Genomic DNA, 25165 nt, shown 5'->3' on the forward strand with positions numbered 1-25165 from the left:
GGTGACATAAATATGACCCTGTGCCAAACTGCGGGGTGAATCTGGTTCAAGGGTGATGAGTCCTCACTCAGGTGCTTTGGTGGTAGGTAGTCTTCTGTTTGGATGTGATGGTGCACTCTTACACCTTCATACTTTTATTTAGGTAGTCTGGGTTCATGGGAGAAACACGGTTATCTTCTACTGTGGCTCAGTTTTATCTGCAGTTAGCGCTGCACATGCAGCAGTGTGTGGGATCCTGCTACGCATGAAGTACAGTGCTGTTCTGCCAGGTAGCCATGTCTTTGCAGCAATGCTGTGCTTGCATTTGTTTTACTGTTTGCGTTCATTACTCTACAGCATTACTGTTAGCTAAGCTGTTGTAGCAGGGTGGCTGCAGACCTTTCTATGTGAGCTGGGGGTGGCAAGGTGGAGCTGCATCTCCTGTAACACAGCTGCTAACTGATGCCAGACCTAACCTCTTTGCCTTACATGTCTGCGTTGTCCACTTCGGTACGAATGACTTCTCAGAGTCGCTAGGCCTGCGCAGTAAAGTCCTCCAGAAAACTGAAGAACTGAGGAGGAGAATGATCTCTGATTCTGTTACTATCCCTGATGAGTTCTTATGTCCTATAACAAGGGAGCTTATGAAGGATCCTGTCATTGCAGCAGGTATGTCTCTAAATGATGGTGACTGAAATGAATGACTTCAGGGTAAAAACAGGTGTGGGAACACAAAAGTGGACATATTTTATCAGTTGTAGAAAGAAAAACTATTCTAAATAGCTGTTGCAACAAAACGGAACAGAACTGTGGTAAATGTTTAATTTGCTAAATTACATGTGATTCTGAGAAAAATACTGTATCAAGCAATTTGCTTAGTGTCAGCTCTGCTGATGTGGCTGTACAGAACTTCTTTTTTAATGTTGTTTCCTTTATGTGCATTTGCAAATACAATTGCAAGCTTAATTATAGAGTTGTCTCAGTAAGTGCAAAATGGAATTGTGCACACGGGGCAGGATGGACCAAAAAAAAACCAGGCTCATTACTACTCTCGGCACACCATGTACAGTAATGGTTCAGTACCCTTTCTTTCCTCTCCCATTGCCCTTAAGTAGCAAATACAAACATTGTGATGTAGTTCTGTGGGGGGGGATGTCTTCTGGTATAGTGTCTGTAATTTTTTATGTTCAGTTCTAAACAGAGCTAAGCAATGGCAGTTGCAGGCAACCTGACGAGCATCATCTGATTTCCTTTAAAGGAACTTTTTTTAAAGGACCCGAGTAAGCACTGTTACAAATGCTGACTGGCACCTGCCATTCCTAGCACGTCACCTCACTGCTTCAGTGTTTCTCTCTTAGACACGAAAGGCTACAGGGACCTTTGGCAGGCAGCACTGACGATTCCTTCGTGTCCTGTCACTGGGCACCACTGAAAAGAGTTTGGCCCCATCCTTCTGACACCCACCCTTGAGATATTTATAAGCGTTTACAAGGTCCCCTCGCAGCCTTCTCTTCTTCAGGCTGAACAAGCCCAGCTAGTCACCAGCGAACTGACGTGGCTGCAACTGACTGGTAATTTTACAGTGCTTTCTGAAGTAGTTTGTACTGGTCAGTTTGCCAAGTACAGTAAGTTGAACCATATTTTGATCTTAATACCGCTGTATAAAGTTTTATTGTAGTACATTTAGCTATGTGATTCAAAACAAATACATGTGAGTTCATGGTAAAGTTTTCACAGATGTAATTTTTCTGTATCACAATTCTCCTGTTTGGAAATACCGATTCCCTTACATCCTTTAAAAATTTAAATAGCTAAAAATCTGTATAGTGTAACAGTGCCCAAGCATCTGTAATAAAAGCTTTTGATGATGGTTTCTTTGTAGATGGCTATTCCTATGAAAAGGAAGCAATGGAAAACTGGATCAGCAATAAAAGACGCTCTAGTCCCATGACAAATCTTCCTCTCCACTCTCCTCTGCTTACACCAAACAGGATGCTAAAAATGGCCATCAGTCGCTGGGTAGAGACTCAGCAGAAATACAGTAAACCCACTTAGTTTTGAAGTTGGTTGTTACAATTAATTGAAATGAACGTGTGTGTAGCTAAAGGAAATAACTGTATCAGCAACAACTTCCAAGAAAAAAAATCTTCACTGTTGGAAGCTCCCAGAAAATTACTGACAAACTTTAAAGTTACTGGCAGTTTTACTTTGCGGTAAAGTACTTCTGTTTAAGGAATGAAGTATTGAGATTCAAAGTTTTTCAAATAAAGTTTTCTTAAAATTCACTACATTTTTGAGTTTTGATTTTGCCAAGTTTGCCTTTCAGAAGGTAAGAAATAGCAAAGTATATAATCCATATTTCTTTTTCTAATTTTAAAACCAAAGCTGTGTCTTTCTCTGTTCCCTAGTTAGAAAAGTTGGGCGAGAGTTTCTCCTGTAACCATCAGTGACTGCATCCCATCCCGCAGGTATAGTAATAATCTTTATTTATATGGAAAAAATACAGTAGCTGTGCAAAAATAGAACTACTGGACAGGACTTGTACAAAGTACCAAAGAAACAGTAAACAATAAATAAGCTAAAACATAATGATGCAAACTCAAAAAGAATTTGTAAAACTGGGCTGTTCACAACGTACATAAAACACTGTATACAAACACGAGGTGAAAAGTGACCGACTGTGTGAAGTTGACCACTCCAGCCTCACTGCACTCACAGGAATGTCACTGCAGCTGTTTATTTTCAGAATGTTCTTGCTGATATAAAGCCTTATTTCCTCCAAAAAACTTCACAACTTCATCCTGTCGTGCAACTGCACTTACACTTTTCCTGAAACTTTCATCTTTACTCCCATCAACTTCTTGGGTTTCCCATAAAAACACTTACTAAACATTTCATTGCTGTACCTTTTTCATGAATAAACAATATATCATTTTGCTTTAATATAGCACCCAACAGTGATTAGATAAACTATATAAAGTGCAATTATTGTTAATATGCCGTAATATCGTGTTCTTCAGTGCAATAACCAATATGGTCAAAGCCTTTCAATACACATGCAAATGTCACTGTTTATTTTACTTGATTTCTTCTAGTTACTAAAAATAGTTATATTTACATGTCAAAACATGGCCGCTTGTAGTGTACTCATACACAAATTATTTATGCTTCCTAAATGTACATCATGCAACCCAAATTAGATCCTGCTAGAAAAGTGATAAAATACTATCTTGGATTTTTAAAAAAGCATACATATACAGAGCCAAGTATTGTGCAGCAGGTATCTTTCTAACACTGTTTTGAGAAGGAAGCATTGAGCTTTATAGAGGCACGATTATTATGGAAGTGGCGAGGCATACTATAAGCAAAAGTTGAGAGTCAAGCCCTACGTAAAAGGAAAGTCTCGTTTAACGTAAAATGTACTGGAGAGGATGTCTCTGCTTCAGGTACTAGTTTGGCGGATTGATGGTCCTAATTTGACTCCTCCTACACAGATTTGTTGTTCCAGTTACTGTAAGTGTCCTGTGATGGTAGGACAGTCTGAAGTGGTTGTATCCCAATTAAGTACTGGCCGGCGTGGCCTGCTTACTCAAATTCACAAGTGACCAGCCAGTCGGCACTGTGTACCGAGGTAATGCCCTCTGATGTTAGGAGCTATGTTGTACAACCCTGTAAATATACAAAAGTATTTACACATTCGATTCAACGAATGATCGCTTTGGCTTTGTAGACGTGACATGGCTGAGGTGGCCCTCCTTACTGATGAGAACCTGCTGTTTTGGTGCAGCGTCTGGGTACACATGCGAAGCTTGTTTAGGTGCCCTGTTGTCCTGACAGCGGGCAGTCACGTGGCACTGAAGCTCCTCATGTTCTTTAGCTTGCATACCATTCTGGCTGCTGTCTCCTGGGGCAGCCCCAGCAGAGGAGACTTTAGTCTGGTAGTGTTTGATTGAGAACTGCTCAAAATTTGAGGATTGAACGCCCCCAGAAGCAGCATTTGTTGATAATCCATCTGACACCTGAGAGTGCCAAGTGCGACTGGGTTGAGCATTTTGCTGCTGAAACCTTGCAGTCTTATCCATGATTCCCATGAACGGGGTATTGCGAGGTCTGTGTTCAGCAACAGCACCCTGACCGTGAGGAACGCTACTCTCCTTGAGCCGAACGTCTGGGCCTAGCGCCTTCATGCTATCTGAGCAGCTGCTGGCCGAATTGAAGCTGCTGGCTGAGCTGGCAGGAGTCGTACTGCTGGATGGAGAGCTAGGTGAGACACCACTGGCTGCAGGACTCTGCTGCCTGGCTTCACTGAAATTCATCTGAGCAGAGGCTGCTAGCCTGTCGGCGGGTTTAGACTTACTTGCAAAAGAACGAGAAGAGAGTTTGTCATGATGCTGCGAATGGGAACACTGGCTGGACGCAAACTTCTCACTGTACAGTTCAGAGCTAGAACCTGTGGGAACGCTTCCGGATGGTAATGTGCTTGTTGCATCCAAGTGCTGAGTTTTAGAGTGACGGCCTGGCAAGGGGCTTTGGGGAAGATGCTGAAAAGATGACTGTGTCTTTGTATGACACTGACTGCTGCCCGGTTTCGACCCCGGCTGGCTGGAGCTCAGGTGCTGATTAGTTTTGACTATCTGGGCCTGCTTTGTTGGCTGCATGATCAAGCCTGGCTCTCTCAGAAACTTACTGCCCGTTCTGCTTTGTGGGGACACAGATCGAGCTTTCTGCTGAACGCCGCCTTGAAGGGTCCTGCTGTGTGATGAAGCAGCTAAAGAATGCTGCAGCCTTTGTGGAGAGGAAACAGATTCGTCACAGTGTGGTAGTTCTTCCTCCCTGTCCTGAAGATTAAAATTATCATTCACACCTTGTATAATGTCCTCCTCCTCGTTATCAGAGTTGGTAATCTGCTGCAGTAGCTGTGGAGACTGATGCTTCTGTTGCTGTGTCCTCTGGAGCTGTTTGCAATCCTCTTCTACTCGAGCCAAGAGACGTTTTATCTCTTGATTGCTAGGACATAGCTGTGTGGCTTCACGTAAGTCAGCGAGAGCAGCAAGTAGCTTTCTGTTGGGGGGGGTTAGAATTAAACTTAATAAAAACCTGGGGCAAATCTGAGTCTCAGCATTGCCTACTACTAATCCACCTCCACCACTTTGAAAGAAATACTCTGACTTGTCATCCCCTGCTGCAGGTGGGAACAATATAAGAACTGTATGGTCTCCAACCCAAGAAATTCTTCCCTACAGTGAAAACGCAGACCCAACCCTATCCTCTCCTGAAGTCCAGGGCAGTGAGCTTGCTGTGCGCCCTCCTCGCTGCCCTGAGGATCCTGAACTCCACCATTTCACGGTCACTGCAGCCAAGGCTGCCCTTGAACTTCCCATTCCCCATCAGACCCTCCTTGTTTGTGAGAACAAGGTCCACCATAGCACCTCTCCCCGTGGGCTCCTCTATCGCTTGGAAAGGGAAGTTGCCCTGCCATGTTGTCCCACCAACAGATATCAGTGTGGCTGAAGTCCCCCACGAGGAGCAGGGCCTGTGACCGTGAGGCTGCTCCAATCTGTCTATAGAGGCCTCGTCTGCTCGGTCTTCCTGGTCGGGTGGCCCATAGCAGACCGCCACTGTAGTGTCGCCAGTCCCTGTCTTGCCTTTAATCCTGACCCGTGAGCTCTCAGTCTATTTCAACTGTACCATTATAGTTACGTATTTTCAGCTTAACAAGATGGTTCCTCCTCTCTCCCCTTGTTTTTATCTTGAACTGCTAATGACTCAACAAATCCTGTCCTATAAAAGCACCCAGTTTATCCTGGTAATAAATAATGCAGCGCTGGAGTTTGGTGGCACACTGCTGACAATATTCTGCTGAGTCACCTGGAGTAGCAGTCCCATTCAGTCTTACACATAAAATAATCCCTCTTCATATCAATTTGTTACTTTCTGGACTGCCTAATAATTACCTAAACGTGTATTCAATATTGCTTTTTGAGTTTGGTTGGCTTTAACGGATACAGAGACCTAATACAGATAGAAATACAAGGAAAGTAACTTTTTCTTTGCAAATTCCAAATACAACTAGCAGAAAAAAGTTACTGAAAGTGCTAGGACATTAAAAAATCTGTGTAGAGAGGCTCACAAAATCAAACAGTACCTGCTGTTCCTCTTGGCTCTTGCTCTAGCGTAATAGGCTTCATAAGACTTGGGTTTCAGATCCAACGCTTTGGTAGCAAACTCTTCAGCCATACCAAAGTCCTAATAATTTAAACAAATGTACTCATTACACATTGACAATAAAAGAAAGCTGCATGCTCTTTATTCATGGTACTGCTTCAAAAGTGCAGACAGCTTATGCAGTGTAGAACGTCACCTTTATCAGTTAGCAAGAGCAGGTATTTTCTGGAAGACTGAGACAGACCTCATCTTGCCAACCTTGTCTCTCACGTCTAAGGGCAACTGACTCCAAGCTAAAAAGCATTGTTAATATAGATCAGGTACGGTTATTTTCAACCCAAAGATGTTAAAATGCTAGAAGAGGCTGCATGTTTAGCAGGATAAATGACGACCTCAGATAGCAAGGCTTTATAATGTGCTTTGAAAAAAGGCCAGTTAAAGACCTAGGAATTTAGAGAAAAACAAGACAGATCAGGAAATGGAGCTTTCTTTGATAAGGGACCGGACATTTTTAGAGAAGAAATGCACTAGATGTAATGTATTTGGTTGTCATTTAGCAAGAACACAGAGTAAGAGTTTAGTAAATTGTTGGTTAAACCAAAGACTGGAATTAACAAAGCAGGACTGAAACGCGGGCAAAGATGGCTATGGGGACGATGAAGGCAGAAGCAAGTCTGTATTTGTAACAGCCATACACAGCACAGGGAGCGCATGATACAGAATTATATTGAGCATGATGATACAGGAGGTTGTAAAGTATTAACACCCAAAAAACCATCCTGAGATATGATGCAAGAGCGGAGTAATGTAATGAACTTGAGCTTCAGATGTAAGGTGATGCACTTACGGATTAGCAAAACGTAAATGAGAGTTTATGGGTGGGATATGATAAGAAATGCCCACACATGCACTTGTTGGTCACAGAACCACTATCTCCTGCTAGCGTGATGCAACCGAAGAAGCCAGTCTCATCTCGGAGGGCACCGGGAGAGACAAGGCACTGGGAGAGACAAGGCACCGGGAGAGGCAGTTCTAGCACAGGAGGGAAAGGATTAGTGCAGCAGCAGAACTGCCTATGTAAAGTCCTGGACTCCTATGTCTAGAAATTCTTCAGACTAGAGCAGATGCCCAGAAGAACTCGGATGACTAGGGAATTAAGAAGTTACTGTCTGAAAAGAAGCAACAGTGCAAGTTATATTCAGAAAATCAGGTGTTGCTCTGATGGTCATTCAGGTTCTTACCAGCCCTCTGATGCACCGGTGAAGGTACAAAGAAACAACCAGCACATAGGATACAGCCGTAGTAGTGCGTTATGCTGTATGATAACAAAGAGTAGTGGTGGTGGCATTTTCCATTTAGTCTTTTACAAGTACCAAAACCATCCAGCAGTTCATCACTCCAAAATAACTGAATTACGTAAGAACAGCTGTAACAGATCCCCACGGCAGCACGCTCCCATCTCATGAACTGTCCCCGTTTGTTGACAACAAAGTGAAAAATCAGGATACGGGGAAAAGGGTTCTAAAATAGCAAAAATAAATGTCCAAGTACAAACTCAGTAACACAGTAGAATAGAAGTCTAAGATTCCCAATGCCAGACAGACAACACATTAACAGCACGAGCTTACATTTGTTTTTCGGCGACATCGTGATATATTTAGGTATAACGAAACTCTCAGCTCATTGAACACTTTCATTTCTTCTCCAAATCCTTCCCTCGGAAACTTCCTCAAAGCATACTGATAGCGCTGCGCTGCTTCCTTCATCTTCCCTTTCTACAAATTCAGGGAACAAGAGGCTTTTCACAAACTCTTAATATTGCAATACTGTTGCAAAAAAAAAATTATATTTGAAATCTACCAACAGGTACTCTTCAAGTAGAAAATGCAGAGCCAGATTTTTTAAGAAAACAAATACACACAGTATGAATTACACTTACACACAGACACCATGAGAGAACCTGCATGTTAACTGGCGTCTGTGTTTGTTTCTACACTCATACCTTTAACGGTGTTTCACCAGGATATTTGCATTAACACTTACTATCTGTACCAGAAAACATCATGTATGTGCAATCAGTGTATGATACAATTCATAATCTCTTTTTTCTTTCTTTCTTTCTTAAACAGAGCAGTCAAATATCTGATGATGTAGCTGACTGAAACTCTAAGGCCTAGAGGCTTCTAGCAGAGCACATCCTTATCCAGGCAAGGCATATCCTTGACCAGGCGGCGATACAGCAGCAGAAGGGGCTGCATGGGAGGGGAGCAGGAGTCAGCACAACGTTCGGACACGCAGCCCAGCGCGTGCCGGGCTCGCCCAGGTGTCTCAGCAGGGATCAGCTGCGTGACCGGGCGTATGTATCTCCAGCAGTAAAAGGTCATCCTCCTACTGCTTAACAGGGGCTGAGTGAGAGAGCCAACCTGTCCCTCAGGACTACCTGGCTGACACACCACTGCACTGGAAATACTCAGACTCGCCCAGAGACGTCCGTGATGAACTGAAGATTTGAGACAGTTTTTCTAAAACCACTGAAATCCTCCTTGCATGACAAGAAAATCAAATCTTTTAGCTGACAGATGAAGAAACTTCTCTCTTTATGGATATTACAAGTTAATTTCTTTTCAGGAACATTGGGTGGTTTTTATTATTTAATTAATCTCAACAGTCCAAGCGATCAAAATTTACTGTTGAAATTGGCAAGGAAAATATTTAAGGTTTATCTTACTTTATTTAGCTGAAGAGCTGAAAAGCAGTTACTGCATACTGTGAGCACACTCAAATATGTGTTACTCTGCAAAATAACTGTCCATTTAAAACACTCTGGCAAATAAATAAAGTATACTGGAAAAAGTTCAACAAGCTAAATGACACACCAAGGCTCTGGCAAATCCATTTAAATTACTGTCACAAAATGAAGCACTCTAAAAACGGATACCAGCAGGGGATTCAACCTCTTGTAACAAACTGTGAAACACGTTAGTGCCGAGTCCTGCCCTGTTACTCTATGGTCTCAGAGTCCAGGCAGGGCTCAACCGGTGGAGCAGCGTGAGGAGAAGCTGAAGAGAAGGACGTGGTGCTGGCAACCCAGCGGCACTGTCCCCCCGGCCGCCAGCGAGCCACACGCCTCCAGAGCAGCGCGACGTCGCAGAGCCGCCCCGCCACGACAGATCCGCCTTTGAAAGACGCCTCGTGCTTCAAGGTACCTGCTTGGATATAAAGCTCCAAACCCATTTCAGGATCAATAAACTTGACAAATTACCCAGATGCAGTCACAAGACTCCTGGACAGCATCTGGGAGAATCCAAGCAGGTCCACCCTGATTCATGATGGCAAAGTCCCAAGGGACTCTCTTCTGTACTATGCAAAGCCACCTGATGTAGAACAACGATCAGAGATAAGATGGCAGATATCTGAGGGCCCTCACAAAAAACACCCTACAAATTACAAGTCTTGCAGCTCGAACAGACTTTGAATGGTGCTCACATGAGCCATTCAGCACTGTGCTGCACTAGTGAAATAACACAGGTGTTACCATACAATTTGCAAACTAATTCCAGTCTCTCTTCTGAGCAATGTATCACTGCTAGTAAAAAGAACGTACCAAAAGAGAAAAAGATTTGCCAGTCACTTAATTCACCTTTCAATGGCAATTTCAAATGAGCACCCTACATTCTGCATTACTTTTAAGAAGCAGCTGACCACTACAAACGTTCACAGAGCATCTCGCTCAATGGAAAGAAAATGCACTCAGTATTTATTTATTTTACACAGGAATTTTCAATTATTCTGTCCCAAGGTTCTCAAGATCTTGGTCTCATTCCCAACGTGAGAGGCTGCGCAAGTACGCATCTTGTCTAAACAGAAAAGGGGGTATAAAGAACTTTAATCTACCTTCAGACAGAAGTCCAGTTACAATGTTCTGCTATCAGAAAAAATAAAAAATCTACCTACTTTGTACAGTATATTTCCTTCTTCCATCAGCTTCTGCAGCAGAATAAGGAGAATATCGGGTTTTGAGGTGGCCATTGCCCATGCTGCATTTCCTGCAAGTTAAATTTTAAGGATCTCTGACAAAAGGGAAGAAAGTGTATTTCTGGTATCTATTCACACATGAAAGCTTAATCCTACTTCAGCAGATAAGTCACCTGCATGGAACTATTAATTATTATTATTAGTGTGTGCACACATATATCAAATACGTATATATCCACACCTGCCTCCTGCCCACCCCCCCCCCCCCCCCCCCCCCCCCCGAGACAGCAGCCAGGTATTACACGTCAGATTCATTTTACGTCTGGTCTAAAGCCAGTATAGGACAGTATGAAAGTCATGGTAAAGTTCAGTCCCAAGTCAGGATCTATATTTGATTATATTTAGTACCCAAATAATGATAAATGATGATTTAAAAGTACTACAGATTCAATAATTATCACGTACATAGCTGCACCATCTACTTGCCTACTGATAATACATGATTTGGACATCTGCTTTTTGCCCACCCTTCGCAAAAATGTACGATTCTGTAATTTATTAAAGAATGTTATTTAAACATAAAACTTCCTAATCTAAATTGTTAGTAGTGTCAGAATTAAGTATCACTAGTAGCATAATCATAATTTTCTTGTTTAAGTATATCATGATAAAGCAACCACGTAAAGGCTGACTCCTCCAGACCTCCTCATCACCACATGTCAAAGAAAGGAACAGAATAAAATTACTTGCATTTCCTCATTTCTGAAGTGAGTCTGGAGTGTCTGCCTTTAAAAGAGAGAGACTGATTTGCAGAGCGGGCATCTGCAAACCATACAACCTGCAAAAATATAGTGTGTGTTTCAAGACTTATTTATTTAACCTACTTTACAGAGACGACAGTAGTTCTAGCAGAGCAGATACCCAGTTGTTTCTCTTGAGTACAGGATAGTTTCACTAACCTAGTTTAGCTCCTTTTCTCAGGAGCATAACCACTACCGATGTATTGCGACACCCGATAGCTCTGTCCAGCGGCCGCATGCCACTGTGGTCAACGTGCTCGATCATTGCTCCTTTCTCTACCAAATACTGCACCTGTGAAAAGAAACATTATTTTCAGCAGGAGAGGCAGAACAGTGAAATATTTAAGCTACCACCTAGTCTTCCTTGACGTATACCGAGTATACGCTCCAGAGTATGCTATGGCCATTTTAAATCCATTGAAGACAACACAGCATGGGAATACTATCACACTGTACCGAAGAGCTGCAAAACTCCGGAATTAAAAGCACCTAACACCCGAATTCCTGGAAGTACCTGTGTCAGAAAACCACTAAGACAAACACATTCTGTTTGTTCCCTCCCTTGTCCACGTTCTGCATGCCAATACGCAGACACAGCGGCGTGAGCACCAGGGCAGTAAGCTCAGAGGGGAACAGAGCAGCAGCGCAGGCCCCGTGGTTTCAGCTTCAGGCACACCGTAACACTGTGCAATGCGAGGTATTTAAAATATTCTAGTTAACAGCGTAAATACAAGTTACGGTGCCGAGGGACCACTTCTTGTTCTATCTGAAGAAAAAACACATTTGTAATTTTATTAATTTTTTATCCATTTATTACGACAGTCTAACGCTGCAGGTGGACATAAATGCAGCAAATGTAAATACAGCAAGGGCAAATAACAAAGTTTAAGAAAGCAAAATAAACACGCCAGACACCATCAGCTTCCACCAAGCATTCACCAGGCCTCCAAGACAACACTAATTCCAGTAACTGTCCATCAGCAATACTAATTAGAAGTGCAATACGCAGGTCTGACGTAAGCAACAGCTCTTCCACACAAGCACTGCTTACCCAAGCGCGACCGGCAGCAATCTGCTATGGGGAGAGGCGTTAACAACCCTTCCCAGTGACAGCCCTCAGAGCCAGAGCTGCTGGCGAGCTCTCAGTTAGTGCGAGCCCACCCCTGCCCGCACCCCCGGCACGCGGACCGGGCTGCCCAGCCACACGACGCTGACGCGGCCAGCGCAGCACGCCAACTGGCAGCCTCTGCTACTCTGGCGTGCCGATCTGCAGCCACGGGATGCAGAGGGGTCTGTGCATCCTGCATTCCCAGGCAGGGAAGAAGTCCCTCTTCAGGCACCCAGCGTCACCTGGCAACACTGGCAGGCACGGGAATAGCTCCGTGATGTGACTTCTGGAACCTGTTAAGGCCCGTACAGAATCTAAGGGCCTGCTTGCAACTGCAAGTGAATTCTGACTTGGGGTGAATGGGACTTCGGGGGCTATGGCAAGTAATACTGCCCGGCAGCATTTCTGCTGAAGAACTGCTGTTCTCAAACAGGACATCAGACATGCAAACTCCAGAAATAAAGATGCTAGTGAGTTTGAGAGGCTGCATATGCTACTCTTCTCAGCTCCCTGGTGAATTCTCGGGTCTGTTTACAGTGTGTGTAGACTCGGGCATGCCCTTCCATGCAGTTTGCGGAAATTGCGTTCCTACCTCGTCAGGCTTATGATTAGTGCTTAATTACCGAGTTTTGAAGCATGAGAATAAAAATGTAGATTCACTTAAAAAAACCCTGATTTTAAATATAGAGAGGATTCTAAATCACAGACTTTAATCTTACTGTACACTTTTGATCTCGGTTACAGGCATGGTCCATTTCAGATTCAGAAAAACTTCAATTAAATACCTTAAATTCTTGCATTGTAACATTTATTATAGAGGCAGAAGGCAGTGTGGGAGAAAGGTACAGGACTGGAAAAGGAACCCCAATTGCCCCATTTCTGAAATGACCTGTGGAACAAACTGAGAAAAACTGAGTTTACACCTCAAGTCTTGTATTTGCACATGTGTAGAGTGGACAGTAACACTGAGATGTGCTCAGTGCCATCTTCACAAGACAAAAAGCGTAAGGATTTCTAACAGTTCTCTCCCTGTCACACAAAGCATGTAAGATACCTATCAAAGACCAGTAATGCTGCCTTATGTTGGAGCAGTAAAACCTTTCTGCGTTTCACCTGTTCTGGCAGTATTATTCCTCTTCCTGCATCTCTCACTTGGGGTCTCTGTTCCACTACGACACCCAACTGACTGGGACCCTGTCAGGTCACCTCGATGGCTTTGCAGAGATTGAGAAAAGGTATTTTCCTTTCATGTCCCACAGGCTTTTTTTTTTTTAAATTCCAGTTTACCCAACACAGAAATTGTAAATGCTACTTTTTGTTGAGATATAAAGCACTCATGGTGGAGTACAACAGCACGCTGTAAAACGTAACAGCGTAATGCTGGACTTTATCACAACTAACTCAGTGCTAAAACCTTACCTAGAAAATGCTTTTTGGAGTAAACGCTTGCACTGCAGTCAAGATGCTAGCAGCGTAGGCATCCAGGCTGCTTTCTCAAATTTCCTTTCTATTTTGGTTGGCAATAATTTTTCTAAGCTTTTTTCTGTATTATGAAAATTCAATACATGCTTAGTTGTTCTACTGTTAGTTCTACTTACAATATCAGCATCTCCATAAAAAGCTGCCAAGTCTAGGGGTGTTCGTCCATTTTTGTCCGTCTGATCAACTGTTGCGCCTTTCTCAACTAAATACTGAACCACTTCCCTGTGGCCTTTTAGACATGCCCAGCTCAAAGCTGTCAGTCCTTCTTTGTCCAGAGACGAAATAGTTGCACCTGTAAAATGAACATTAACTTTGCTATGAAGATGTCCTGTTTAATAAGCAGAATCACCTGACTCGCACAGACGCAGTCTCTGGCACAGCTGTGCAGCCTTGAACCACTATTCATTTTCTACCTTCAGAAAGCAGAAATTCCACAGTGCTCAAATGTCCTTCACAAGAAGCCACCATAAGCGGAGTTCGGCCTTGCCTGTCGCTTAAATTCACGTCAGACCCATGCTCCACCAGAAGTTTAGCAATCTGAAATGGAAACCAGCAATTTAAAAGTAAATTGGCAGATTTAAATTTTAGCCATAATAGCATGAACTTTTAAAGAAGAGGACTAAGGTGTAATTTACAGCAATCACTGAGAAATCTTGTGCAACTCAAGTCCTAACGGTTTGCAGTTCAGGGCCATCTGACAGGAGTGGCCAGCATGAGGAAGGCTCCTGACTCTAAGGTTCTCTCTCCGTTAATACAGAAGAGCAGTACAGAGGATCTGAAATTGCCTCTGTTCTTGGCCTAGAATATTTTAACTCCCATGCATTATTTTTCGACGTATATTATAACTAAGGTTGTCATGCATCCGATGTACTTTCAGATCTTTTGTATCACTTTAAGCAACCTAAAAAGTGAGCTTCTGAACATGTCCCTTTGAAATTTGATGCAAATGCATTTTAGAAAATTTAAACTAATTTATTACAGGACTAGAGATGGGAGGAATCAAGGACTTCTTCCCCAAGGAATCGGTTTAATTTGCGAGGATGTGTCAGACCTGCCAGTGCCCCTGCCGTACTGCACAGAAGAGCGGAGCAATCCCCCTCCTGTTAGCTCTCGTCACAGCTGCTCCATGTTCAAGAAGTAATTCACAGACTTCCAGTTTTCCTCTTCCTGCAGCAGCTGTCAGGGCTAAAGAAAGCGTTTTCATCATCACCACCATCATCTCTTAGCTGCATTACCTCATCTTTTGACACATGCACATTATGTGACGGTTACTGAATCTCCAATTTTTTCATCTCAGCTGCTCCATAAGATTTTCAGAACTATTTTCAGGCTCAAAATAATTAGTCAGAATCAGGTTAAGTCAACGAGCCACAGACAGGCCTCTAGTAAATACAAAGATGATTCTCAAAGATAGCAACTGCATCATGTGCATACCTTGTAGGTTAGAAGGAATCTTTACGAAAATTTTGGATAAACCCACCAGCCTGAGGCAAATCTAGTTCCTTTTTCATTCAGCGTTTTTTTCATGACAAGAAAGCTTAATCTCTTTCCATCAGGCGCTTTGCTAAATGAAGATGTCAGCAGCTCTGGGATGCAGCAAGGTGACCGTAACTCAGGTTTCAGGAAGCCCTGTTTGCTCGATCCCTGGCAGTGACACATCGCCAAACCTCAGATATTTAGATCTCTGCAGCAAGTCTGGGTCTTGGACAATTTAGTTCACTCTGCACTAGTTAAAATTGTTTTCCCTGTTTTTCACGGTGAAAAACACAGTCAGTTATCAATCAGCAGTTCTAATTCCTGTGCGTTAACCCCTACTCTAGACTTCAAGGGATTACGGTACATTTTCCAGTACACAAGAGACATCAACATTCTAATTCACCTTAAAAATCTGTTTGAACTGAACAGCCTATGTTGTCACGAGCGAGTGCTCTTGACCTCTATCTAAAATGCAGTAACCTTGCAGCTTTCAAACAGACAGATACTACTATTCGGAGACACCTTCGCAGCCCGGGCTGAAAACTCCAGAGTATCGCGGCTGCGTGCACACCGCGCACACTGCCGACGGAGTCGCCCAACACAACACAGCAGCCAATGCGTCCAGATAGCATAACACATTGATACGACCTTTTCAAAATTCTTAAGTTATAAATGACTGCACATCTATGTTCACAATATATGGCTGATGAGAAAGCAGGTGATTTCCATACATTCGGCACTCATATTTTGTGACTCCACTCATTACTGTACGGCTGAAGCGTTGCTCTAAGGCTATACACTTCAACCTTGCCACCTTCTCCTATAGCTTATTACTATCCCTGCTTTTCACTGTGACACTGAAGCTTGAAAATAAAACATTTTCCCCACCATGATTTTTTCCCCCTCTCTTCCATTTGGCTCGCATCAACTCACCGTGTGCTTGAAATGGAGCTTGAAATTACAATGGTTTTTTTTCGTTGTTTGTGCTGAAGCATCATCAGTAATGTTAACACTGTTTAGAAAATGGGTTAATGTGCTAACTTCTGCAAGTACCAGCAACGGAGTCACCCCTCCGTTTTCTAAATCCTAATACCGTACAATTTCCAATAAGAAGTGGGTCAAACTCTGAATTTCTCGTTACTCATTTTTTAGCATTTTCAAACGTGATAAAGCAGAATTTTTAAAAATTCCAATGGATGCTGAGAGTAAATGAAATTACAAACAGTGCAGGAAGTAGCAAATTCATATTTTTTTTTAAACAGTATCTAACCCATTCCCTTCACTCACTGATACTCCATTATGTTACAGCTACATCAACTGCTCAGATCTGAACAACTGAAAAGTAACTGGCATAGATATCAACATTAAAGGCAAAACAAACTATCTTGTTAAAAACCTTCACAGTTTTTATTCTGTTAAGACCAGCGTTTCAGCTCATGGTGTAACTAGCATTACGGCAAGAGTGTAACTCCCTGTACCTCACCCAGGTAAGGGAGACTAAACAATTCCTCCAGTCAGCTCAAACAACATCAGGAGTAAACCCTGCTCGGGAATTCCAGCTGTCCTCCTCAAAAGGACCACCTCTGACCTTCCGAATGGTACTCTGCAAAAGCTAAGAGCAGCCAAAATGATGCTATTTTCTATCACTTTTACAAGACAGAAAGTAATGCTCTAAATTAGCTGATCTGTATAGAACACACGAGCCTGGAAAAACATCTCTGAGATGCCTTTAAGCTAAGATCATCTTTTCCAACTAAGACACAGTAATGTAGATTTTGAAAAGGGAAATTTAGAAAATAGGCTTAAAAGTTTCCTACCCCTATATCCTCTCATTTCACGTGTTCTGTGACTTTTTATCTGCTCCACTTTAATTTGTTATTTCATAGAATGGTTTAGGTTGGAAGGGACCTTACAGATCACCCAGTTCCACTCCCCTGCCCTGGGCAGGGACCCCTTCCACCAGCCCAGGCTACTCCAAGCCCTGTCCAACCTGGCCTTGAACCCTGCCAGGGAGGGGGCAGCCACAGCTTCTCAGGGCAGCCGGGGCCATGGCCTCACCATCTTCAGAGTACACAATTTCATCCTTATCTAAATCTCCCCCCTTATAGTTTGAAGCCATCACCCCTTGTCCTGTCACCCCATGCCCTTGTCACAAGCCCCACTCCAGCTCTCTCGCAGTCCCCTCCAGGCACTGGCAGCTGCTCTAAGGTCTCCCCGCAGCCTTCTCTTCCCCAGGCTGAGCAGCCCCAGCTCTCCCAGCCTTTCCTCCCATCAGAGGAGTTCCAGCCCTCGGATCATTGCTGGGGCCTCCTCTGGCCCCACTCCCACAGCTCCAGGTCTGTCCTGTGCTGAGGGCTCCAGAGCTGGATGCAGGACTCCCGGCGGAGAGTTTACTTTCCTTGAACCTACACTTCATACACACGTGGCCTTCAGCTACACAAATGTGACAAGAAACAGGGAATGGCAATGATGACCTCTAGCTGTCTTTCCCTCTAAAAGACCCAGAACATAAAATCCTGTCGAAACAGCCTCTACAATGAGCGGAACCAGCTTAGTATTCAAGCAGGTAACAGTACAAAAATATCAATAAAAACAAGCTGTTCCTGAACATGTTACTACAGGAAAAGGAACTATCTTTAAGGTTGTTCTGTGCTTTTTCAAGGTGTGATGGATTTTCCATTTCTAAAACAGGCACTCGCAAAACACGCTGCTCCTCACTCCATCTGCCTCATACTTCCAAGTTTCATCACTACCCCGTTCCGTATCGCGATCCCACTTACAAAACATACAGCAAAGAACCACGCAGTACAACATCAATGTAAGTTCACCCACACACGCGAAACCGTGAAGATTCCAGCAGCATATAAATTGGCATCCTTTCCACATAAAATTTTTACGTTCAATAACTGAAGAATAATACTTCATGTAACGCTGATGCTGTGGCTATCTTGACCCGCTCTGCGTGGGTTTTTTGTCCCAAGCTTAGCACTGTATCTCAGAGAGCACAGAAGTGCCACACGGAACTGCTCACAGCTCTCTGGACTCGGACCTTCACCCCCACCACTAGTTAGCACTACTTAATGAGTAAAGATTCCCAATGAGTAAAGAACTAGGAAGCACTTACTTAATGAGTAAAGATTCCCAATACATTAGAGCAAGAATTTAAATACAAAACATTGACAAGAAATCATTAACGGAAAATTAATTCAGAAACAGATGTATGTTCATTAGAATTCACTGGATTTTCCACAAGAGTTTTGTATATGCACAGGAATAAAGAACATCTGTGCAATTACAGCTATTTAAAAAAAAAAGTTTTCAAACAAGGCAATTTATGAAATTCTACACTGAAGCTTAAAGCACTGTATTTCCACAATTTTCAATTTAATCAGAAAGCCAGTAATTTACAATAATTTTAACATAACTATTTTCAATATATGACATGACTAGATTTAGTAAGTTAAAAACTCTATACGTCTGCTGATAAACTGCATTTTATTATTAAAACTGGTACTTTCCCATGACTTCTATCACAGAAAACTAAATTTAAAAAAGATCATAATTAAAAACTCTTACTTCTTAAATGAGCAACTCTAATTGGGAGTTTCTAATCTTTCTAATATGAGAAAGGAAATACCTGTTTCTCCCCACAAGGCATCGGTGTCATTGATGTCTATCTTGTGTTCCCTTCCGATTGCCAAGATGTGCCCAGCCACCTGCCAGAACCAGTCAGCACAGATGCAGTGAGTCACAGAAGCCAGCAGCTGGCACTTGCAAGACACGGCAACAGGTGAGAGATTTAAAACAAGCGAGAGAGCTTCTCAATGAATATGAATCGAAGAAAATGAATATTGTTCATACTCCATCAAAGCCAGTTCAGTATGATTCTTAGTATGACTTGAAGACAACTGAATGCTCTTGAAAGCAGTGTAAAAAAAACCCCCAGTGCCCTTCTGTTAATTGGTTCAGGGTGTTTTACATGATTCTGATTTAATGAGCTTCTGGGTGACTTACATATACCAGAATAATCAAGATAAGCAACGCCAAAAATAAAAACAAAGTGAATGGAAAAGAACAGAATAATTGCATACATATTGTAGAATAGGGATTCCTATGTTTTTCCTTTTACATTTTTTATATCTTGGCTGTTTTTCAAAATTTCTTCACAGAACAATCGAAGCATGTGCTGTTGAATGCTGATTTTTAAACGTGAGACAAGTTATAAATCAAATTTCTCTGTGGTTTTATCTTATTAAGAAAATCTTTGTTTTCTAACCACCTGCTAGTAAAAGATTATTAAATTAAAACCTCTTTTACCAGCTATTTTAAACAAATTTTCTAATGGGGGACACGGTGACCTGCAGCAAGCAGGTAAGGGAGTAGAATCAGAGTAACACAAGTTTTGGATGCTATGGAAAAAAGCAAAGGTAGGAAAGGAGAAAGTACATAGGTATTTTCAGGCCATATGAGAAATGTTGTATACAATGTCTGGAAAATCCTAAAATTCGAAATGCTAGAAGATACAGTTTATGTGAAATTCATGAAACACAGAGGCCTTTTTTCTAGCTAAGAAGAATTAAGCTTTTTATTGTCCTAAAAATAGAGAAAGATGGACATTTTCAGGCAAGAGTAAGTATTTATGATTAACATGATCTATTTTGCTGATATTCAGGAGTTGACTGCTTTCATTTAATCATTGGATAGCAAACAAGAACTTTATGACAGTGAACAAATTGTCCACTAATTCAAATTAATCATAGTTCAGAATCCTCAAATCTATACTGAGAGACAGTCATGGCTTATATATTGTATAATAAATTAATTGCACATAGACATCCCTATGTTTGAATCATGTAAACAACTTTAAAGATCAGATACTTGATCTTACAGCAATCAAAAAAGATACCTTTAAAAGAAGTAAATATTTAAATGGTTTTATTGAAGAGATTTTAAGTTTCCACTTTTGACACGTCACTTTTAATACATACACAGGAAATTTCATTGGCCTAATGTGATCTTTATTCAACTATCTTCGCCTACTGATTACTTTTATATCAAGGTTAAGATTTGTTTTCCCAAAGAACAGAAAACATACTTGCATTATCTAAATATCTAAAGCATTTTGAATATTTCTGATGTGTTTACTTTTAGTGTTCCTTTTGCTGAGTAATACTGTAGTGCTGGCAAACGCTTCTCTTCTCATATACATGCGCAACCCCAAATTTCTGTTGGAAATGACACTAAGCTGAAGTAAGCTGGTCTGTAACTTGACATCTGCACCAGGTTAAAAAGTTGAACATGTGCAAGTATATGCAATATATGATTTGTTGTACTATGAAAAAAAAATCATCCTAAAGTAGAACCATACTAGGGTGGATCACTGATACAGGACATCATCATTACCACCAGAGATTTAGGAAAAGTTCCAAGAACACTGAGGAAACAGCAGACAGAAAATTACAAATAAACAAATCCTGAAGCAAATAACATTATTGGAAATAAACTACAGCATTTCAAACAGCTGCTAAGAATGCATACTACTTTAAATATCAGAAGTTTCAATAGTTCTGCTTTCAAAACCTCTTTTAAAAATAGCTGCAAGCACTGTTGTACAATTGTGCTGAAGTGCAACAGATCTGGAAATTCTTGAACTATCAACCCACCTGACAGTGTCCCATACTGGAAGCTGCTGTTAGTGCTTGTTGCAGTGTGTGGCTGCTTCTTAGTGAATTCTGTTCTTGGGAAGGAGTTACCCAAGCAACACCGAGCAAGAATTCAAGGATATCACAATGCCCTCTCAATGCACTATGCACCAAAGCACACTGGCCTTTCTTGTCTACACAGTCAGCCTGCATCGGAAAAAAATAATCTTCAAAGTTAAAGAGTCTAGTGAAAGGCCATGGAGAGAGAAGACAGAGAAGCTTCTGAGCACTGTTAAGAGAGCAAAAGTCACTCCTACCTTCGAGAAGGGAAAGAAGGAAGATCTGGGGAATTAAAGGCCAAACAGCCTCACCTTAGCTGCTGGGAAGGTGACAGAGAAAATAATACTAATCCAGCAAACCATTTCCAAACACACAAAGGACAAGGTGGTGATCGCGAGTAGTCAGCATGTGTTTACGCAGGGGAAATCACGCTTAACCAACCTGACAGTTTTCTACGATGAGGTGACTGACTTGGTGGATGGGGGGAGAGCTGTGGACTTCAGTAAGGCTTCTGACACTCTCCCATAACATTGTCATAGACAAGCTGACGAAGCAGAAGTTACGGAAGTGCATAGTGAGGCAGACCCAAAACTGGCTGAACAACAGACCCAGAGGGCTGTGATCAGTGGCACATGGAAAATGCTTCATGGAAGTCTGTATAGATGATTTGGACTCCCTGTCTCCAAGTCTATGTGTGTTAATCATATAATTATGCTATCAACAAGAGTTTTCTTAGGCCTTTGCATGATTATTTTGGTTGCAAACATTGCAATCTTTGTGCATCAGCTTACCTTTGCACCTTTTTTGCACAGCAGTGACACTATGTTCATGTGACCTGCAGCGGCTGCATAACTAAGTGCTGTCATCCCATTTTCTGAAGTTCCATCAATAGCAGCTCCAAATTCTAGTAACAGAGTGACCACTTCTTCATGTCCCAGGTGCGACTGAACACACAGCACTGGAGCATTATTTAGTACTTCGGTCCTGTAATTCACATTTGCTCCTGCCAAGATCAGCAGCCGACTCACCTGAAATTTAATTTAAACAAAATAACTTTTTTCCTCAGACTTGTCTAAATTTATTAAGAGACTTTAACATCTTGATTCAGGTACTCACACATTACTCCCTAATTTTGATGCACATTTTATTGGAAAACATTAACTTTATCACATATATAGCAATATGAAAGTTTAAAATCATCTGTTAGCAAGCAAACTATTGTATTACTGAACTATGTACTCTTCACACACTCACTTCTCCCCTGAAGCACACCACTCTCAACAATTTTATCTGTTGTTACAGTAGAATTTTTGAAGGTGTGACTTGCTACTACTCTGCAGATTTATGTAACTGACTCCATTAATAGAGAACCAGATTGCATAAAAATCAAGCTCAAAAAAATTTTAAGAGCACGTGTGTGTGTGTGTGTGCACGTGCACACAAATTTCCAATCAAAAAGCTTAGCAGCTGGCTAAAATTGCAACTTGTCAGCTTGGATTTCCCTATCCATTATCCAAGGATGCAAGTAATAGCACAAATTTCTGGCACTTTCCACCCTTGCACTCTCAGAGTATTTCCCCTTTTACAATTCCCTCGACAGTCCCCCCCACAAGAGACTGTGGCTGAACTCTGCCCAGCAGATGAGGTGGTCCATCTGGCCCCCTGAAACACATCCACACGCTTACTTGCGCTACAGAGCGTGCTTACATCAGAAGCAGGCTGAAACCCTTCCTTCCATCAAAACTATCAAGGAAAACTGAATTGGACTCTAACAACAGCTTAAAAAAGTACACAGACACTTGTTATAATGGAGTTCAGTTACAGATGCGTAGTGGTGGCTTTTTTTCTTCATATTAATTTCAACATTCATCCACAGAGTTACAGCAACAGTGGCAGATGAAGCACTGATTATACATGGATGCTTCTTTCCTTACCTTCACATTGGGCGTATAGATGTTTCTCAGGGAAGCAAGGGCTGCAGACAGTCCATCAGTACTATAGCCAATCCACAAGGCTTGAAGCTGACTAGAAGAGATCCCAGTCCTTTTACTGAGACCCTAACAGAAACAACATAACGGAAATTTCTCTGTAGGATTAGAAATACTATTTATATCTACATCTCACCAGTGTAAAAAGAAGTAACAATTTTGTTCGTGAGCACTACCAAGTATTTTGCATAAGCTTCTAACAAATTATTGAAGCAAGTCAGAGCAGAATCTCGAAGATGCATCCATATGAATAGATCATAAAACCTACTAAATCTGTAAGATGTACCTTAAAAATGTGAGCTTTAAGTATATGATGACCAAGTTCCATAGTTTGTTGGCGGTTTAACTTTCCCTCTTGTCGAGAAAACATGAAAGCCAGTAGAGCATGCCCATTCCTAGCAAAAAGGATTAAGAGAGAACTGCTTTTATAACTACACTTTCAGTAAATATCCTAACACATCTCTATGCCTATCACAATAGCTCAGCTTTCTTTGTCAGACTACTGAAGCACGCCATTACATCTCAACAAAATCCTTCCCATAATGAAATACCACAGAAAGAAAAGAGGCAAACTGCAAAGCTGACACACACTCCTAATATTTCTCGACGGCCGGCTCACAAGAGGCCCACGTCAGAACCAGTGCAGCTTTGGACACCGACTTGCATACCGCTCCCCTTTGGTCTTGTTCCACCTCCCAGTCAGAAACTGCAGGTACCTCGGAGCTAAACCAATCCTTTCACAAGTGGAAGATCTGAATCCTTTTGAAATTTGAGATAAAACATGTATTTAGTAATTCTACATCTATGTTAGTCGGTGGTCAGTATTCTAGGAAACAGTGGGAATTTCATAATCATGAGAAAACAAGGTTACCCCATACTGGACGTTAATCAGACTATACACTGGAACTGGACAATTAAACATATGCTAATGAGACCATTCATCTGGGGAATGAAGTTGTGGGGGGCTTCTTGCCCCACCTTCAGAAATTTCTGCACAGCACTTCTCAGAAGCAGAAGCTTTAAGCGGGAGCGGGCCGCAGGCCGCCTTCTGCTGGAGCAGGCGCCGTGCCCCAGGGATGATGCAGCGGCCTGGGCTGCAGCCAGCAGCGCCAAGACACGGCGGGGGCCAACGTTGCCAGCCCCGCTAATGCCACCCACAGAAGTGCTTTTGATGCACCCGCTCGACAGCATAGAGAAGTCTTGGGTTGGTGATAATTTTAAATGTCAGCATTATTTATTCTTTTATAAAAATAAACCACCTAAAACCCTGAAGAATACGAAAAAACGGAAGAGGTAGACTGTCAGAGTGCGCATGAACCACAGCAGCTTACCGTGTCCAATTTAACTAATTCATGCTCTCTAACTCAACGAAGGTGAGACGGAGCAAGCTGAAACAATGCCATGAGGATATAATTACTGAATGAAATGCCTTAACATTTTTAAGTTTAAAAGAGCCCAAACGATCTGTTCTTTCTATTCCTACTCCTACACTCTAAACAGACAAGGTGTTGCTGTACATAATTCTCAACAATTCTGCTATATTAATAAAAACATAATACTCTCTTTTCCCCATGAATGTGGCAAAGTCAAATGCAAATCTGCAAATTCTACAAAGTCAATTACGTATTGTGACATCTGATACTTCTGGTCAAGTTTACCTCTAAATAGATACAAGTTTTCACTTTGGAAAACATCAGGCATGCTTCTGTTTTAACATTGCTCTCCTCTCACCAATTGATGCAACCACTTATATAAAACATAATTGCAGTTATTTGAACATGATTTACTGCAGGTTTCATTTACCTTGGCTCACATAAGAAGTCAGTATTTTCCCCGTCTGCTCTCCAAACAAGCCATTCCCTGAAGGAAGGATGGCAGAACATACGCGTTTTGTCACGTCTTTTTATCAGAAAACACGAAAGGGCTTCCATCCTTTGGCTGAAGTCTTCCCATTGTTGTTCACTATTTATTTGGCCTGCATTAATAGCTTGGAAAATCTGGTCATCTGTCATGGGATGCAGGGACGCCAGCGCCACATTTAATATCGGTAGGGCTCGCTCAAAAGCAGAGTTTGTCATGAACTTCATATTGCACTGAAGTAAGTACAGTTCTGATAGAGACACTGGAACAACCTTGTAGCTTGCACTTTTGATTACTAAGTGACCTTTTTGGAAAAGATCCAGAGTGAGTTTCAAATAGAGGTAAGATCCCAGGCTTCTCATGATCAGGTGGTTACTCACTTTCCCAATAATCGCTGCATCAGCTTTTCCATTTAAAGATATGTTGTTTATTATTTCCTGGCTGTTATTAATTCTGTACTGAATATAAGCATTCAAGTCATCGTGAATTTCTTTGTTGTCTGGAAAATTGTCCAGGGATATTGTGATAAAGGGCAGTGAACTTACAACTTCCTATGAGGGGGAGAGGGGAAAAGAAAAGAAAGAAAAAACCCACACAGACATGACAATATTGCAGCACTGAAAACTCAAT

At 41.9% G+C, this 25165-nt stretch overlaps 2 protein-coding genes across 18 annotated transcripts in view; one reads left to right on the forward strand and one right to left on the reverse strand.

The window, feature by feature from the left end:
• The window catches only part of WDSUB1 (WD repeat, sterile alpha motif and U-box domain containing 1), a 30157-nt gene extending 27893 nt beyond the window's left edge, over window positions 1–2264 (forward strand). For 11 of the 12 annotated variants that reach the window (XM_075430909.1, XM_075430918.1, XM_075430908.1 and 8 more), the window contains 2 exons: window positions 508–648; window positions 1862–2264. In XM_075430909.1, the coding sequence (XP_075287024.1) occupies window positions 508–648; window positions 1862–2034 (314 nt within the window). In that variant the 3' untranslated portion in view covers window positions 2035–2264. Of the gene's footprint in view, window positions 1–448; window positions 649–1861 lie in introns of those variants that run through there. The other variant, XM_075430914.1, reaches the window with a different exon arrangement.
• Window positions 2265–2276: 12 nt separating this feature from the next.
• The window catches only part of TANC1 (tetratricopeptide repeat, ankyrin repeat and coiled-coil containing 1), a 114420-nt gene continuing 91531 nt past the window's right edge, over window positions 2277–25165 (reverse strand). For all 6 annotated transcript variants that reach the window (XM_075430906.1, XM_075430904.1, XM_075430903.1 and 3 more), the window contains 14 exons: window positions 24479–25086; window positions 22962–23070; window positions 22622–22744; window positions 21479–21715; window positions 20649–20834; window positions 18623–18701; window positions 14561–14694; window positions 13923–14046; window positions 13626–13801; window positions 11079–11211; window positions 10099–10190; window positions 7773–7919; window positions 6125–6225; window positions 2277–5040 (listed from right to left, as the gene is read on the reverse strand). In XM_075430906.1, coding sequence (XP_075287021.1) covers window positions 3669–5040; window positions 6125–6225; window positions 7773–7919; window positions 10099–10190; window positions 11079–11211; window positions 13626–13801; window positions 13923–14046; window positions 14561–14694; window positions 18623–18701; window positions 20649–20834; window positions 21479–21715; window positions 22622–22744; window positions 22962–23070; window positions 24479–25086 — 3621 coding nt within the window. In that variant the 3' untranslated portion in view covers window positions 2277–3668. The remainder of the gene's footprint in view (window positions 5041–6124; window positions 6226–7772; window positions 7920–10098; window positions 10191–11078; window positions 11212–13625; window positions 13802–13922; window positions 14047–14560; window positions 14695–18622; window positions 18702–20648; window positions 20835–21478; window positions 21716–22621; window positions 22745–22961; window positions 23071–24478; window positions 25087–25165) is intronic.

Source organism: Opisthocomus hoazin, chromosome 9 (assembly GCF_030867145.1).
Source record: "Opisthocomus hoazin isolate bOpiHoa1 chromosome 9, bOpiHoa1.hap1, whole genome shotgun sequence".
Classification (NCBI taxonomy): domain Eukaryota; kingdom Metazoa; phylum Chordata; class Aves; order Opisthocomiformes; family Opisthocomidae; genus Opisthocomus; species Opisthocomus hoazin.